This window comes from Candoia aspera, chromosome 4, assembly GCF_035149785.1.
Source record: "Candoia aspera isolate rCanAsp1 chromosome 4, rCanAsp1.hap2, whole genome shotgun sequence".
NCBI lineage: Eukaryota > Metazoa > Chordata > Lepidosauria > Squamata > Boidae > Candoia > Candoia aspera.
In genome coordinates this window covers 117667493-117685996 of record NC_086156.1, presented here as the reverse complement: position 1 = coordinate 117685996, position 18504 = coordinate 117667493, and the positions used below count along the sequence as shown (strand labels likewise).

At 53.6% G+C, this 18504-nt stretch overlaps 1 protein-coding gene across 1 annotated transcript; it reads right to left on the bottom strand.

Moving 5' to 3' along the window:
* Positions 1–4429: 4429 nt before the first annotated feature.
* BCL6B (BCL6B transcription repressor) lies at positions 4430–14094 on the bottom strand. Its single transcript, XM_063302920.1, has 9 exons — positions 13870–14094; positions 12522–12693; positions 10381–10602; positions 9557–10087; positions 8895–8992; positions 8297–8485; positions 7362–7615; positions 6136–6273; positions 4430–5184 (listed from the first exon to the last, which is right to left on the bottom strand). Exons 2-9 carry the CDS (start codon positions 12686–12688, stop codon positions 5053–5055), a joined length of 1731 nt encoding a protein of 576 aa, XP_063158990.1. The 5' UTR covers positions 12689–12693; positions 13870–14094; the 3' UTR covers positions 4430–5052.
* Between the last annotated feature and the right edge of the window lie 4410 nt (positions 14095–18504).

The window sequence follows — 18504 nt, the reverse complement described above, 5'->3', positions numbered from 1 at the left end:
GCCTGGCCACGATCCCAGTTCGCACCTGTTTCCGGCAGCCGCAGCCCAGAGGAAGGAGCCGGGGGAGCGCGTGTCCAGTCTGTTTGGACGGGAACTCCGCTCCCCCCGCCGCTGCCATTGCTCCCGGCACAGGATGCCCAGAGGCAAGGGGATTCTCCCAGCCTCAGCGAAAAAGCTCCCTGGCTCTTGCTGCAAAACGAAAACGCTCCTTCTGCACAAGGGGCAGTGCAGACAGGGACCAGGAAGCCAAGCGCTGGTCATTTTGTCCAGCCAGGAAGGATGTCAAATGGGGCCCTTCTCCTCTCCCCCTTGCTCTCCTACCCAGCTGCTCAGGGAGGAGCCAACCTGGATCACGTATAGGCCATTTTTCAAACTTGGCAATTTAAGATTTATGGATTTCATTTCCCAGGATTCCTGGCCAGCATAGCTGCTGCTTACTGGGAATTCTGGGAGCTGGGGTCCCAGCACAGCTGGAGGGTACCCAGCCTGGGAAGGACTGAACCTGCGAATGCACAGGTAGCTGGCTTTACCTGCATGTTGACATCCAAGCGGTTTAAGATGAACCTGTGGGTCCCTTCCAGCCTATGAGTTTCTTCTAAGGGAATGTGATTCCCAGTGAAGGGGTGAGGTTTGCAGCAGACCTGTGATGGGGAAGGCACCTGTGCCTTTGAACACCTGGGATTACCTGGGCAGGTGCCAAAGGGCTGTTGTTCGGCTCCAGCATCCCAGGGACGGATGGGTTCGGCAGGCCTTGGTTTTTTAAAAGTATTGCTCCTCAAAAGGAACGTAAGGAACAGGACAGCTGGAATCCTAATTCACACCCTGTGAAGGACCCTAAATATTTTAGGGGTGCTTGCAGAGAGGGCAAAAAATTCAGGATGGCAGCTGGGACTCTAAAATCCAAGCCATGCCCCATTTTAACACACAACACCTACTAAAAAGAACATGCAATGCATGTTAAAAGGTCTGTTTGCATAGTTACAGTCCCCATCTTGACTTTTTTGAGCCCCCCACCCCACAAATGCCCCTATTTTGACCAACACCCCCAGCTAAATTACATTCTGCAGAAACAGGCTTTGCTGTTGCACGCCAGAGGCCAACCACGGAACCGTTTTTAGGTCTTCCCCTCCCGCCTGTCCGTGTCCCTATTTATTCCTTCCGTGTGGGAAGTTAATTGCTTTGATTATGTTAAAAATATCTCTCAGGAAAAGAACTAGCAAGAGCCCAGCAGCGGGCTGAACAAACAGGCTGCTTCCCCTGCGCTTTCGGCGATCTCTGTGACCCAAGAGGGAGACGTCGGTGTAACAGGGGGGATAATGTCATTACTTGGCTTGGCCACAGGGGGGTGCTCTGCGGCGGAAGCAGCTTCTGGCAGCCCCGAGACCAAATTAATCGTTTTTCTCTCGCCTCGTAATTGCTGTTAGGTATTGTAGGACTACAACTCCCATCCCTATCTAGGCTGGTGGGGGATGATGGAGAAGCCGTCCTGCTTCTCCATCACTGGGGAGCATGCGGTCCCCGGATGTTGGAAGAGGCGTCCGTAGGTGGGAGGGTCCAAAAAGTCAAAATGGGAGATTGAATTGAATCACGCCCCTGAGAATTACGCTGGCGAAATCCCAGAGGATTGGGGCTATCCCTTCTCAAATCTGCTTTCCTTGAATGCTGAGCTTTCTATTGCAACAACAGCCCTGCAAAGCTGGCCGCAGGGTGGTTTCTTGTTGCGAGGCTTTACAGATCCCAACAAAAGGTGCATTTTCACAGCCTTCAGGGCACTCCGACACGCCAGAGTTTTGAGGATAGGGTCCTGCACTGGAGGAATGCTGCAGTCCAGGCTGGGATGGGGTGGGGAAGGCTGGTGCGTCACAGGATGCAGCTGTCCCAGGGACCTGTGCTAGGCTAGGAAGCCCGGCCAGGGTGTGCACAGGCCGCCCTTCATTCTCAGAGAATGTCCGGAAGTTTCTCAGCCCAGCTGAGCATGGGTAGCAGCTGGCTGTGGGTGTGTGCTGTGCTTGTGACTTGACTTCGCGTGGCCTCAAATAGGATTCGTTGGGGACACGCATGAACCCCCCTGCGATTGCGCTGGGCTGCTGGTCTGAAGCCAGGCCACAGAGAAAGGGAGCTCACAACCAAGATGCCCACATCTGTTCTAGTCCCTTTATGCCACACCTAGAGATGGGCAGGCGGCGTTCACAGGACACAGAGAACTCTGATAAACTGACAGTTGGCTGAATTAACTCAATTTTCTGGGTTTGCATGCATAAACAAGAGTCATGTTTGCACAGGGCTGCGGGACCCAAAGTGCCCAAGCCCATTTTAGCCTCGCACACCCCTCCACAGGCTCCCCTGCTTATGATAATCCCAGATGGAAGGTTTAACTAATTCATAGATTAAAAATGGCCTGTGGAGCAAGCGAACCTTGGGTGCCCTTTTAAGTGGGGTTAAAATGTTGGGGAGAATTTCGGAATTTCAAAAGCATCTGATTTCACTAGATGGAGTGGCAGGGGCGTGTGCAGGGTTTGGTCAAAAAAGTCAAGATGGTGGTCACGAGAGCGCAGTTGAACTTCTGCCTGTTTTTTTTTTTATTTGCCTTGTGGAATAGGAAGTTTTTGAGCATTGGGGTGATGTGGACCGAATCTTTGCTCAGCAGGATGCATATGCAAGAAAACACATGGAAATGAAAAAGGCCCTGGTCTCCTTGCCAGGTACACCACAAAAATGAGCAAAATCTGGACTTTTCAAGTAACTGCTGCAGAAATACGAAGCATCTCAAAAGAACTTTAGCTTTATTAACACGAGCCCAGGCCATACAGTCGGGCAGCCTGACCAAGAGAGCATTTTCATTACAGCCCCTATGGTTTTTCCTCTTTCCAAACTGGCCCTTGTGTCTTCCTGCGTGTCCCCCCCGAACTGCCCCCCAGTCAAAAAGATCCAGCCTTTGCAGGGGGGCATCTCTGCTTCCCGACCTTCAGATCCTCTGCCTGCCACAGGGCCCGTTAAAGTTGGCCTGCAACTTGGGCGTTTTGCAAAAAGCCCATCTGGGGAAGAGCTCAGACCCCCACCTTCCTTGAATTCCCCCCCCTGCAGCAGTGCCATCTGAAACTTGCAACTGCAGGTTATTCTTTTCTCTTCGGGGGGGCCTGAGTGGGCCCTTTGCGAACTTGCTTTAAATTCTTCCACTGATGAGCAGAGAATTAATCCTGCCTTTCTTTGGTCTGCCAACTGGGTATCTCCTTATGTTCTTGCTACAGGTAGTCCTCGCTTAACAACCACAACTGGGACCAGCATTTTGGTTGCCAAGCAAAGCGGTCATTAAGCGAATCCAACCCAATTTTATGACTTTCTTTGTGGTGGTCGTTAAGCAAATCACTGCAGGCATTAAGCAAGCCATGTGGTTGTTAAGTGAATCACACGGTTCCCCCATTGATTTTGCTTGCCAGAAGCCGTCCGGGAAGGTTAAAAATGATGATCATGTGACCACAGAGACGCTGTGACGGTCGTAAGCATGAGGACCAGTTGCAAGTCAGTTTTTCCAGCACTGTCATATGTCTGAACTGTCACTAAATGAATGGTTGTTAAGTGAGGACTAGCTGTATGCATGTCGACCTTTTCCGCTCAGTTTTTGAACTACCTGTAAGGATCCCCCTAAAAGCATCTGAGGACCTTATCAAGAGCCCAGAAACCTTCTACCGCATGACTTTTCAAGGGATTAAGGTGCTAGGCCTCAGTGTCCCTTCCCTTCTGCCCCCAGCCTTCCCTCCCTCTCTGTCAAGCCTATCATATTAACAGCAGCGTTCCTCTGATAGGAGAGGCACATTGGCGGAAATTAAAAAGCCACAGGATGTTGGCACAAAGGGATGAAAAAATTTAAAAAGTTGGAATGCTAGGAACAGAACATTATTTGGCCAGCAAAATAACATAGGGAAAGCAGTTTTTTTAAAAATAAATCAAACAATTGTTTATCAGCCTTCCTCTGCCCAAAGCCCCCAGATATGTTTGACTACAAATCCCATTGTCCCCAACTGGGCTGCACTGGAGTTGAAGGAAGGCTGTGATGGGGCACAATGCCCAGGGGTGAAAGTACATGATTGGTTTCTGAGGGGAAGAAGGAACGAGATCAGCTCTGGGGGCACCTCTGGCAAAAGATCCTGGAAGTGGGGCACGTGGCAGAAGTGCTTCTGGGGGGGGGCATTGCTATTTAAAGAGAATTGGGCAAACCAAGCTGGTACAAGTTCTCCTGAGCCCCGCCCCAGCATCCGCGATTTCTTCAGCTGCCTTCCCCACTCGTTATTCACCCCCAGCTTCTTTCCTCTACTGCCAAAGGCAATTCTTGACTTCTGCTTCTGGAATGCTTCCCCCCACCCCAAAACAAGAATATCCTGCAAAAAGGGCTCATAAGAAGCAAAATTCGCTGCAAAACCCCTACCCCAAAAGCAAAACAAGCTCCTGAAACTGAACAAACCAAAAAGTGAAAATATAAATCTGAGTTTTTAGCTCTGCCTGCAGAATTGGGCATCATTCAAAGCCCCCCCCTTGTCTCCAAAGTGGGAAGTAAGGCCGGGGGGGGGGGGGCGGTAATTCCAGGACAGCAATGTTAGGCTGTGATTCCCATCATCCCCCCAGCCAGCAATGGGATGATGGGAATTGTGGTTCCAGCTGGGAAGAACAAGATTAGGGCAAAGTGCTCGGCTGAGTGGGGGAGCTGCTATTTCACAAGTAAGGCCAACAGGGTCTTTCGGCCTCCCCGACTCTTTGCCCCCCCTTCCCACCTTCTGGAAGTGTAGAACCAAACAGGCCTCCTATTTCAGTACAAACCTTCCCACCTAGCTGAAATGCCAAGATTTTGAATGTAGACCCGGCCAAAGTCCAAATGCCGTTGACCCGAGCAATGGCCCAAAAGCGAAACGAAAGCGCCCCCGCGGGGCACCCGATCTTGCAAAGGTGGAACACTGAAAATGGAGATCCAAAGGCCAGCTTCTCCGCTGATGAAAGACGGAGCGCCTGGCCTCTTCCTGGCCCGGACGTTGGCCCTTGGGGACGAAACGGCCTCCGGTCTCAGCAGAGGGTGGCGTACGGGCCATCCAGCACTTGGTAGCGGATCTTGGTGTTGGTGATGGCGCCGTGTTTCTGCCGCAGGTGAAGGCGTAGCTGACTCTTGTGGCGGAAGCGCACGCTGCATTTTTCGCACTGCCGGGAAGACGGCGGCAACGGTCAGGAAATATTTGCACGCTGGCCCATCTACCTACCGCAGAAACCCTGGAGTGTCCAAAGTGGTGTTTCTCAGCCTTGGCAGCTTGAAGACGTGTGGACTTCAACTCCCAGAATTCCCCCCGTCAGTGTGTTGAGGTGGTTTGGCATTGGAGACAAGGAGTGGGCAGAAAAAAGTGTTTGGTCGAAAAAAGGCAAGGTGCCACCCATAGTGTACATTTTTATAAAGGGCTGGGGGGGGGTGCCTTTTTTAACACCTCCTCCCTGGGTAAACAGTATTGGTGTACATTAGATTATGCTGTTTCCTTTATTTTTTCTTATTTTATGCCTTTAATTTCCTTGCTTTCAATTTCTGGCTTACTTCTTTGCTCTTTGCCCAACCTGGTTTACTGTGATGTATCGAGTCATGGTTTAGGCCAGCGTTTCCCAACCGTGGCAACTGGAAGATGTGTGGACTTCAACTCCCAGAATTCCCCAGCCAGCATTTGCAAATGCTGGCTGGGGAATTCTGGGAGTTGAAGTCCACACGTCTTCCAGTTGCCACGGTTGGGAAGCATTCCTCTTTGATGATGTAACCTTTGATGATGTAACCTAAGCTGACCATGAGACGTCTCCAAGAAGCAAGCCAAGCTTGGAAGACCCCAAGAACCCCCCGACCGAGCCCTGCGCTGCATCCATTTGCCACGACGGATTCTTAACCCTCCGCCCTTTTCCACTAATGCCCCCCACCCCACTAGAAAGGCCCACCTTCCTCTCAACCACGTGGAAAAATGCAGGCTTTGGACCTAGCCTCGCCCAGTTTACCTCCTGTTCAAGGGGTCCGGTCTGCCCACCTCCCCACGGCCTCCGTGGGGCAGCTGCCCTCCCCAGGGGAAAGATGCCCCTCCCTGCCCAGCAGAAAAGAGCAAGCCCCCCCCTGCAAACGCTCACATGGTAAGGCTTTTCCCCGGTGTGGATGCGAAGGTGGCTCTTGAGAGTTTGCAAGTGTCGGAAGCGTGTCCCACAGGTGCCACATGGGTACGGCTTCTCCCCCGTGTGGATCAGGACGTGGGCTCGGAGGTGGGCGACCTGGAAGGGAGGGAGGGAGGGAGGGAGGGTCATCCTTGTCCTCAGCTCACAAAGGCGCCCAACCCACACGCTTGTGCTATGGGGAGACGAGGGTGCATTTGTGCCTCAGGCTAAGTTGGTTAGCGCCAGGCTTGGTGGGCCCTTGTGCCAAGCCTGCCTGTTTGCTGCGTTTATGGGGGCTGAACCCCGAGCACGGCCAAGGGGCTGGTTTGGCACACAAGGCTAAGCTACCCAAAGCCAAACTCTGGGTCACACTAGCGAGAACCAGGTTAACCCAGTAAGCAGGAGAAACCTGTTGTGTGAATGCAGCCAGAGTTGGGCACAATAAATTCAGCTTCCGTCAACCTCTTCCACACTGAGAATGTGGGACTGTGTTGGGGGGGGGATCTCCAAATGGATCGGACCCAAGAAAGGCAGGAAACTTACTGCCCCTTCCCCCAGTGCGGGTGCCCAGCGCCCCCTGCCTACAGGGCCGGAGGACTGAACAGCCACAGTCACTCCCAGGCACCAGGAGTTTTGCCCACCAGGAATTCACGTGGCTGCCTCATCTTAAAGCTCTCTGACCGCCTGAGAGTCCACCTCTCGCTATCACCGGGGAAGGCCTCCGCCTTTGGTGGTGCAGCCCTGATGAAAGTGGTATCTCCCCAGCCCTGTGGAGCCTCCACAATCAGAGGCAGTCTAGCTGTGAAGACCACACAGCAGACAGGTCGAACCACCTCAGAAAGCAGGATGCCGGCTAAGACGGGCCTTGCTTTTGACCCCCCAAGCAATCCTGATGTTTCTGTGTTCTTGTGTTTGCCAACTATCATTTTGCAAATGGTGTCATTTTCTACGTTATTTGGCTTGTAAGTGACCGGGTTTCACCTCCAGGATAGGCTCAGCGGCACTTTCAAATAAATGCAAGCAACACAACCCGGGGTTGCCAAGTACTGACACAGCTGGGTACATCTGGGGAGGGGGTCAAAGAGGTCAAGATAGTGGGCGCCACCCTTAAAAAAATGGGAGGGTTACAGTCATGGCCACCATCTTGACTTTTCTGACCCCCTTGCCGAGCATGAGCCCCACGACGTCCCGGGACCGCTCCTCACCTGCACGAAGCAAGAGCCACACGTCTCACACTTGTACGGTTTCTCTCCTGAGTGAATGCGCAAGTGCGTCTTGAGATTAGCCGGCCGGTTAAACTGGGCCCCGCAGATCCCGCAGTGGTATGGCTTCTCTCCTGATTGTGGGAAGGGATCGTAGGGTGAGGCCACGCCCAGGTCCGGAGCACCAGACCCATAGATTGGCCCCTTTGCTCCGTGCACCCCTTCCTCGGACCGCCTAGATGTGCAGGGCTGCCGTTCTGGCCACCCACAACCAGGCCAGCAAGTTCCGTGCGTTCTGCAGGTCCCGTAAATTGGTGGATGCCAAAACCAGATGGAGCCCGTGAAATCGTTCAGGAACCCAGTGGGCAGGGTTGGCATGCACAGAAATGACCACGAACGAGGTTAAAAACAACCAGGTTTAGCAAGTAGTCCTTGTATAATGACCATTCGTTTAGTGACAGTTTGGACATACGGTGGCCCTAAAACCCAACTTGCGACCAATCCTCACACTTAGGACCGTTGCAGTGTCCCTGCAGTTGCACGATTGTGATTCAGGTGCTTGACAACCAGTTCACGTTTACAGCCATTGCAGCGTCCTGCGGTCACGTGATCGCCATTTTCGACCTTCCCAGCCAGCTTTCGGCGAGCAAAATCGATGGGGAACCACATGATTCGCTTAACAACCATGTGGTTTGTTTAATAACCACCGCAACAATGGTCATAACGTTGGGTTGGATTCGCTTAATGACCGTGTCGCTTAGCAACTGAAATTCCAGTCCCCGTTTTGGTCGTTTAGTGAGGAAGGACTACCTGTATTGGGTGACCTGGTAAAGGGTGGTTCAAACCCAGCCACACCAGGGGTGAGGATTTCCAGGATTAGGGGTCACACTTTTAGGCGCCCGTGTGTGTGTCTGCACACCCTTGCACGCACCGCCCACCTGTGTGCAGGGATCGATGGCTAGCAAGATTCCCTTTGTAACGGAAAGCAGAGCCGCAGAAATGGCATTTGTAGGGTTTCTCCTCTGCAGCCGGGGCAGCGGCTGGGCTCCCCTGCTCCTGCTCCTCCTCCTCCTCCTCTTCCCGGAGATACTGCAGATGACAGGCCTTGCAGCTGGAGGATCCACTGCCTGGGGAGCAAGGAAGCAAAGAGGCTTTGCTCTGTCCCCCTTCCTGGGTAGCTTAAAGATTTCGGGCAGCAGCCAAACATTCTGGGTGGAGAAGCCAGCGTTCTGCGTATGCCTCCCAAACCCTTGTTTCCGTTAAAGGCTGGCTGTGGCAAGGTGCAAATATGCATCCAAAGACTGGAAAAGGACCCCCGGGGGTTGGATTCATCGATTGGCAGTCCACAGACCCTTTTCTTCCCTGGAATTTGGGATAGGGTAGGGAAAGCTGCCTTCTCCAATCAGGGGCCCTCCAGATGGGCAGGTGGTTCTCGGGGAACGGCCTGGGCCAGCCGAGGTCCAGAACGGACTGAAAGCCAGGCACCATCTCCGCCCCCCCACTTCACCCTCCCCTCCCCCCTTCCCGCTGACTCACCAGGGCTGCAGCCCTCTCCCCTCTCCTTGGGGGGCTGAGAAGAGACCAAGGAGGGCGCCTGGTTGCAAATGGAGCATCGGTGTGCAGCAGGAGGCCTCCTGAGGGAGGGGGAGAGGGTCGGGCGGTCAGTCCAAGCTGGACCCTGGTCTAGGCCTTGAGCAGAAGCTCAACCGGGCCTCGCTGTGCCACAGAGCATCCCAGCAGAGCCCTTCCTGCGTGGCTGCTCCGACTGCGCAAAAGCCCCCGTGGACGCAGCCTCTCCCCCCGTCCCAAGCCAAACCCCTCTTTACCACAAAGAGGCATCAGGCACCATCTGCTCCCCCCCGACCCCCTTGGTTCCTGCAAACCCCCAGGAGGCCAAGCCTAGGGGCTTCCAAATAGGACCCAAGCAGGGGAAAGGAGCTGCACTCTGCACACGCGCAGGGTTTACCCTTCTAGGCCAACATGCACAGAGGAGCCACATCCCACATGGCCATGCCAGGTGTGTGGGGACCACAGTTCCCAAATCCTGCACTCGGCACGGCTGTCGCTGGGCAGAAGCTGCAACCTAACATATCTGAAAGGGTGGGGGTGGGGAAGACGCTCTGTGCATGCTTAGAGGCCCTCTTGCCACCCTCCCTATGCCCCCACCATGGTGCCGGGGGCAGGGGCTCAGCTCTGACCTAGGAACAGGGCATCCTTCTTCGGAGCGGCTGGACCCCCCCACGTGGCCAGCCAGGCTGTCCGGCCGCCCCTGGTGCAATGTGGAGTTGAGGGTGATGAACCGGTACTTCTTCCAGTGGCAAGCCTTGGGGCCCAGGGCCGGGGCGCAGCCGCTTGACTCGCAGGGAGAGGCCGGGTGGCCTGGCGGGAACTGATCTCCGGCCCCAGGGGACCCGACAGGCCCTGCATCCTTCTCTTGTGTGCAGGAGGATCCAGGAGGCGAGGCCCCTTCGGAGGCAGTGTCTTGCCCCCCTCGGGGAAAAGGGGCCGGGATGGAGCGCCCCCGGTGTTGCTGCAGTCGCTGTGGCTGCTCCTCTTCCAGGGGCCGGAATGTCCGGCAGAGGGCATGGGGCACCGGAGAGGGCCACAGGAACGTCACCCGGTCGTAGCTGCAGGGAAGACACAGGGGAGGGTTGGAGGGCAGAAGGCCCAGCGTCCTCTCCATCCCCCCCCCCGAAAGTGCTCCCGAGTGACCTTTGCTCCCTTCCCCTCTGGGGTTCCCCTAGTTGCAGGCTGGACGTGAGCTCTCTGGGGCCGAGACCTTTCCTGTTGAACCTCTGGCCCACTGACACTGGGAGAGCCTTGAGGGCAGGAACGACCCCGGGGCTGTGGGGCAAAGGAGAGAAGGAAAGGCGGAAAGGGAAGACATGCTCAGAGGCACTCCTGCCACTCCCTGGCCAGCGTTGACCAAGGCCAACCCCAAGACTTCCCAGAAGAAACAGGGGTCTGGACTTTTTGCCCCCCCCGCAGGGCCTCCCCCAGCCCCCCCCCCGCGCCCCAGTACCTGGCCTGGATGAACCGGTGGCAGCTCTCCACCACGCGCTCCATCTGCAGGTACGAGGCGGCCACCAGGACCGCGGGGGCCGTGCCCGGGCTGAGCAGCAGGCGGGACGTGTACATGAAGTCCAGGAGGGCCTGGAAGCCCACCGGCTCGATGGAGCTGGGCAAGGTCAGGACACTGACTTGGTGGCCTCCCTGGCCCAGGAAGATGGAATAAAAAAAGCCACTGTCGGGGAGACAGGCAGGAACGAGAGGTCAGGGGAATGACCCGCCCAGTGGCCTCCGTCCTGCCCCAGGGGCCGGGGAAGATGGCCGGGGGGCTCAAAGGGGGCAGAGAGCAATTCCCCAGATGCTGCATCCCTGCTAGCCCCCCTTGAGTGCCACTGCTTGAGTGCCACAAGCCACAGCCTCCTCTGAGAGCAGGGGTAGGGGGTTTAAGGTGCCCCAGGCAGGACCGTTCCTGTTCCCAGAGTTTCCTATAGGACCTCATTCTGCTGTCTCCTGCTAAGGCACTGAGTGTTAAGTGTAATTGATCGACACTTAACACTCACTTAATGACCACAATAGGGACTGGAAATTGATTGTTATGCGATGCTGTCGTTAAGTGAGTCATATGACTGGGCCCGATTTTACAACTGTTTTAAGTTGTTAAGTGAATCACAGGTCATTAAGCAGATCACTGCGGTTGTTAAGTGAATCCAGCTTCCCCAGTGGACATTTTTGCTGGAAACTGGCAAAAAAGGTCGCAAATCGCGATCCCATGACCCCAGGATGCTGCAACTGGTCATAAATGCGAGCCGGCTACCAAGTTCCCAAATTGCGATCACATGACCACAGGGGTGGTGCGATGGTTTGTGACGGACGGAAGTGCGAATACGGGTCGTAAAGTGCTGTTTCCGAGGCCCTCATAACTTTGGGCCGTTGTTAAATGGATAGTCGTTAAGCAAGGGCTACTGGTATTATTTGAAGAACCTGTATGGCCACCTATCTCACACACTGATCCTAGGCAGCTCAGAAGCACCCCTAAAAACAGAATAAAAACAGACCAGCCCTCCCTACCAGGTGCCAGTCGCACCCAACAGTTAGCCTCTGGGCTCAACCCCCGTCTGAGCCCAACGCCTGGGGGGGGAGCCGGGTCTTCCCGGCCCCCCGGAAGGTTAAAAGGGTGGGGGGCCCTCGAGCCTCAGGGGGAAGGCTCTTCCAAAGGGCCCGGGCAGCCACGGAGAAGGCGGCCTCCAAGGTCCCCTGGGATGGCGGCATTCAAGGGAGGGGGCCCGGACCACCTGACCTAGCAGGACAGGCAGATAGCCTCGGAAGGGGCGGTCCCACAACTCTCCCCGAGGCTCAGTGCCTTTTGTTTGACAAGTAGAGCAGGGGCCACCCCAGGAGGCCAATGATGCCACGCGCCTTCCAACACTGTGGCGCAAAGGATGCAAGTTCCATATTCTGTGTCATCCGTGGGACACGTGACGTCCTCATGGCTTGTACCAGATGTGGAGGAATTCGCCTCGGTCCCAGCCAGCAGGCTTCACAAACCCCCGAGCTCTGGAGACCCAACGAGAGCTTAAGATCCTGGTTTGGAAGAGGTTCCCCTCCCTCGTGGGGCTCTCAGGCCCAGCCATGTGCTGAAGGGCCGATGCATCCAAGCCACCTGCGCAGGAAGGTTCCCGCCGGGGCCTTTGTTACAACACCCCTTGCTTTGGCTGGGCACCCCGGACTGTAATTTTCCAGCTACACAGCAGGCCACGTACGGCTCACCACATTGCATTTACAACTCGTTGCAGTGCCCCAGGGTCATGTGATCGTGCTTTACAACTTTTTTGCTGTTTTCCAGCAAACACACCCATTGGGGAAGCTGGATTTGCTTAAGGACCACGGTGATTCACTTAACAACTGCCGTAAAAGTGGTCATAAAATCGGGTCCGGTCATATGGTGACTCATCTTACGACCACAACAACTTATGATGGAAGTTCCAGTCCCAATTGTGGTCGTAAGTCGAGGACCACCTGTACATCTCATTGGCATTGCTGCTTTGGATATACCGGCGCAGGCTGTGTGCCCAGAGCTGCTGGCACGCATTCTCCTGGTAGACTCCTTTTTCTGCAGGCACCAACCTTGCTCGCATCCACCTCCTGGGGACTCACCTGCAAGCAGTCAGGACAGCCTTGTGGGCCTGCAAGGGGCAGCCTCCCACCCTCAAGGTGACATCCGTCAGGATCTGTCGCTTGCGCAGCTCGTTCAGGTTCATCAGGACGTCGCTGGAGTGCCGGGTGAATTCACGGACATAGCTGTGGTGGCCGGGCCCAGCCATGACTCCTGGATGTTGGAAAGAGAGAAGAGGCAGCTCTAGAACTGTGTTTCTCAAACTTGGCCGCTTTAAGATGGGTGGACTTCAACTCCCAGAATTCCTCAGCCAGCCATGCTGGCTAGGGAATTCTGGGAGTTGAAGTCCACCCATCTTAAAGCGGCCAAGTTTGAAAACCACTGCTCTAAAAGAACGGGAAAGGTGCCCAGTCTTCATTTCCCAGGGGAGAAGCCACCCCTTCATTCTCTGGGGATGCCAGAAGCAGGGCAGCCTGCACCTTTATTTTATTTATTTATTAAATCTATACACGGACCATCTCACTAAACAAGTTCCAGCTAAAGGCACTTCCCTGCTTGGTTCTGGTGACTGATCTTACTTCCCAGTTCTGTTCCTTGAGCTGAATGCCTAAACGTTGGGGAAGGGACATGACCAAACAGCAGACCTTTACTCTGCGTGCGGAAAATCCAATTCTCTGTGTCCGGTTTCAATCCGTAACAGCTGGCCATTACAGACAGTCATTGGCAATTAGGGATCTCGATCTTTCAGACAGTGGAAAGGCCACTTCTGGTATCGCCACAGCCTCTTCCCCGACATGCCCACCGCCCAGGGCACCCCTTTCTGGACCCCCCCCTCCCTTTTCCTCCATCCTAGATCCGTTTCTCTTTCCCTCAGTTTGGAAAGCAAGCGGTGCACCAAGCAGGATGTCTTCTTGAGGGCCACCAAATTTTTAGGTGCCTTTCCAAAACTCATCTCAGCTACGGAATGGGGATCGATGGGGTGCTGGAGACAATTTAGCCCGGTTTGATCTGGAAATATGCCCAGTCCCTCCAAGCAAGCCTTCATTTCTTCTCCCCAGCCCTGAGGGAGAGGGCAGTGCACAGGGTGAAAGGCGGGCACATTTATGCACAAATAGATCACAACCTCCCACCAGGGAAGTCAGCTGCTCTGCCATTAGAAACACCATCTGATCTCCTGTTCTCCCCAAATCCCTTGATCCCTCCCCCCCCTACCACAGGAGGTGGGTCATGGCCCCCAGGGGTTAGGTCCACATGGATAGTAAGCCGCAATAGGTTTAGCTCAGCAAGTGGAGCAAACGCAACAGGGGGCCGGTAGAACCGTGGCTTAAGGTGCCAACCCAGCCATTGCAGCTTATTCTTCAAACCGTGGATCCCGCCTGGAATACTCACCCCTGTCCTGCAGGGATGTCAGGGATCAGCGGCCTCTGTCCCTGCCAGCAGGTGTGTGGGGCCGAGGGCTGGGGGGCAGAGATCCAGCTGGACCCCCCAGTCCCTTCGAGCGCCGTAGCCTTCTGAGAACCAGCCTCGAAGCCTGTGGGCTCCAGCAGGGTCTTTTATAACATCTGGGCAAAATAGAAAGGAAATGGAGTGGGTGACCTTCCTGGCTTGGCTTGGCTCGGCTTGGCTTGGCTCAGCCTCGCCAGGAAGAACGGGGTGGGGGACAAAAGTGGGGTGTTATTTATAGGGCTTTCAGGAAAAGGGACCGTGCATGTGCTTAGAACTCAGGAAACCGGCTCAGCACCATTGCTGGATATCCCAGCCCCCCACCCCAGATCAGAGCTTGCCTCCCCATTTTTTAGCTGAAAGACACCCCCCCCCCAGTTCATCTCTGCAGCTCGCTCAAAAGCAGCCTGGATGGGTATTGTTCTGTTCCTGATTTCCTTGCATTGTGTGGCCCTAAATGCCTGCAGGCAGCCGGTGGGTGGGGTGGAGGGCTGCCAGTGGGTGTGCATGCACATGTGTGTGTGTGAGAGAGAGAGAGGGACTGAGATTTGTAGGGGAGGAAGCACCTGCTTGCATGACAGCATTTATTTCCTGCCCCCCAGCTTCCTGGTCATTTGGCACCGTGTTTTGGGCAGTTCCCAAAGAAGAAATTTAAGGGGTGGGAAAGTTTGCTGCTTCCACCGGAACCCCTTTGTCTTTGACTAACTTGGGCCTGGAATATATGAAATCATCAAGAAGACGAGGTGCCTCGGAGCATCATCCACCCCCTCTTCCTCCCACCAGCCCTACTCATGCTGGTTTTAACAATTTAGGACAGTGTTTCTCCACTTTGGCACCTTGAAGAGGTGTGGACTTCAACTCCCAGAATTCCCCAGCCAGCAAGGCTGGCTGGGGAATTCTGGAAGTTGAAGTCCACACCTCTTCAAGGTGCCAAGGTGGCTGGCTGGGGAATTCTGGGAGTTGAAGTCCACACCTCTTCAAGGTGCCAAGGTGGAGAAACACTGGTTTAGGAAATAAATTTGGGGCAGGTGAGAAAAGAATTCCATATGGGGTGTCCGCAGGTTATGGTAAAAAAAGTTTAGAATGCAGCCGCGATACTGCCGTCAAAACGGAAAAGATATTCAGATGTTCTGATGTGTCTGTACAGGTAGTCCTTGCTTAACGACCACAATTGCGATCGTAATTTCAGTTACTAAGCAAAGCAATCATTAGGTGAATCTGACCCGATTTTACGGTCTTTTTTGTGGCGGTTGTGAAGTGAATCACCACAAGCATTAAGTGGACCACATGGTCATTAAGCGAATCACGCGGTCCCCCACTGATTTTGCTTGCCAGAAGCCGGCCCGGACGGTCGAAAATGGCAATCATGTGACCACGGGATGCTGCGGCGGTCATAAATGCCAGTTTACAATTAAAAAACCATTTTAATTGTAATGGTTTTATATTTTAATCTTGTTTTATTGTAAGCCGCCCAGAGTCCCCCTGTTGGGGAGAGATGAGCAGTGAATAAATTTATAAATAAATAAAAATAAATAAATACGAACTGGTTGCCAAGTGCTCAAATTGTGATCACGTGACCACAGGGACGCTGCAACAGTTGTAAGTGTGAGGACGGTCATAAGTTGGTTTTTTCAGCACCGTCGTAAGTCCAAACTGTCACTAAACAAATGGGTGTTAGGTGAGGACTGCCTGTACCTACAAAGATCAGAATCATGCAGGCAACGGTATTCCCTGGGACACACTATGTGTCCCGACTTAAGCAAAAAATCATGCTGAGACAAGGAATTAGTCTCTAGTGTTTATTAACTGCTCCAGTAGGCAGAAAATCCTACCAAACTGAAGGAGCATGGGAAACCCAGACAGATAAACCCCAAACTCAGGGCAGATCTCTTCTGAGTTTCTTTGAAGGACAGTTCAAAGCCTCTAAACTGCGCATGCGCTTTCCCCCCTGGATAGGGGCCCCCTCCTGCTCACCATCCATACTCATGACACTATGGGAGCAAAAGTTGGACTCTGAAGAAGCAGGGGAGGAAGAGCATGGACGCTTTTGAACTTCGGTGTTGGAGAAGGCTCCTGAGGATACGGTGCACAGCCAGGGAAACAAACCGATGGCTCATCGAACAAAGCAACCCAGAGTTCTCCCTCGAGGCACACTTGACTTGGCTGAGATTATTCCTCTTTGTTTTTCATGCCCTGGGCAGCAAACGGGATCATCTTTCCCCCTCCTTCATCTGCTCCTTGCCTGGCATCCCCACTTCAGGAGATCAGGAATCTGTTGCACCTCTTCTGACGAACCAATTTTTATTAAAAGGCAGAAGCTTTCGTGAGCTGCGGTTGCAGCTCACGAAAGCTTCTGCCTTTCAATAAAATTGGTTCGTTGGAAAAGGTGCTTCCTGGCCCCTCATTTTTTTGCCACCGCTCTCCTCCTGCAATGTCCACATCAGGAAAGGTTGCTGTGCCCCAACCTCCCCTTTGTTGTTGTTTGTTCGTTCAGTCGCCTCCGACTCTTCGTGACTCCATGGACCAGCCCAGGCCAGAGCTTCCTGTCCGTCGTCAACGCCCCCAGCTCCCCCAGGGACGAGTCCGTCACCTCTAGAATATCATCCATCCATCTTGCCCTTGGTCGGCCCCTCTTCCTTTTGCCTTCCACTCTCCCCAGCATCAGCATCTTCTCCAGGGTGTCCTGTCTTCTCATTATGTGGCCAAAGTATTTCAGTTTGGCCTTTAATATCATTCCCTCAAGTGAGCAGTCTGGCTTTATTTCCTGGAGGATGGACTGGTTCGATCTTCTTGCAGTCCAAGGCACTCTCAGGATTTTCCTCCAACACCACAGTTCAAAAGCATCGATCTTCCTTCGCTCAGCCTTCCTTATGGTCCAGCTCTCGCAGCCATATGTCACTACGGGGAACACCATTGCTTTAACTATGCGGGCCTTTGTTGTCAGTGTGAGGTCTCTGCTCTTGACTATTTGATCGAGATTTGTCATTGCTCTTCTCCCAAGGATGAAGCGTCTTCTGATTTCCTGACTGCGGTCAGCATCTGCAGTAATCTTTGCACCTAGGAATACAAAGTCTTTCTAAACCTCCCCTTTAGGACCCCTCTAAATCTAAATCTAAATCTAAATCGCAGAAGCGGTTGTGAAGTGGGAAAAGGGGAGTGCATTTCCTTTGCCACCTTTCTGCAATGCCTCAGTTCCATTTCAAACCTGTGGACAGAGTTTGCACGACACGCTCAGCCAGAACTGCACAGGGGACATGAGTGATTTAGAGGGATGGGGGCCTGGAGTGGGGGGGGTGTCACCATTTTTAAAAGCTGATCAGGTTGGTGCACCAAAGCAGGAACACCATCCATACTCTCTGTGGGCTTTCATTTGCTCTGTGCAAAACTGCCGCGGACACTCACTGTCCCACAGAGTTGGAGAATACGCGTGATAGAACAGATTAAAAATTAAGTCTTAAAAGGGGTAAACCATGCCCAATCCCATTCGTTTCACTTGGGAGTTTCTGCACATTTATTTATCATTTTAGCGGGCATGGGAGCCCAAAATGTGATTTGAGTTGGTTGGGGTTTAATGGGCAGCCAGCCTGGTGTGGTTTGCAAATGATAGTTTAATGTGTTGCGCAAACCCAGCCAATTGTGGCTTATTCAATAAACCTAGTTAAATTATCCTGGCTTGCAGTCCCACAAGAGCACTGTTAGCTTCTGAGTCAGCTCTCGGCCGGCACCCACCCAAGTGTGATTTTCAGCGGGCTGTGGATAAAACACCTGAGAGCAGAGCCTCACCCTGCAAGCTGGGAAAATCAGAGGCCACGGGAAACAGTTGGGCATTTTGCAAGGAAAAAGCCGGATTTTCTAAGAAACAGCAAGCAAGCAAAGACAGGCTCAGTGGTTTTCTAGCCAAAGCCCGGGGTGGATTCCACTTTCAACAGCAGTGCCAGAAGTTAGGAGGAAAGAAAGCAAGGGGTGGGCCAGGCCTTAAAATAAGAAAAATCCCAGCGCTGCCTTTTAGCCCAGCAATTTTAACCAATGGTGAGTAGTGGCTCCAGGCTCCATTTTAATGCCTGGTATAGCTTGTGATGAGCCCTACTGAACAGCTTCTTTTCCTCCTGCCAGGAAAGGCCCTGAGGTTCCAAAAAGCTGCATGAAAGGGCCAGCAGGAAACGCAACCGGTTGGAATCCAGTCCACCAAGGAACTCAGGCAGCTTTTAAAGGCGGCCCAGGGAGGGAATGCCGGCAGACGGCAGCCGTGATTTCGCTAAGGACTTTTATTGCCTTTCCTCCTCTGAAGGCAGGGGAACAACCCCGGCTGGGCCGGCTGGCAACTGGGGAGTTGCAGGCCCAAGCCTGGCAGCCCAGTTAATCTGGTTTAATTAATTAATTAATTAATTGAATTTAATTAAGTGTCTTGGACTGCAAGAAGACCAAACCAGTCCATACTCCAGGAAATAAAGCCAGACTGCTCACTTGAGGGAATGATATTAAAAGCAAAACTGAAGTACTTTGGCCACATAATGAGAAGACAGGACACCCTGGAGAAGATGCTGATGCTAGGGAGAGTGGAGGGCAAAAGGAAGAGGGGCC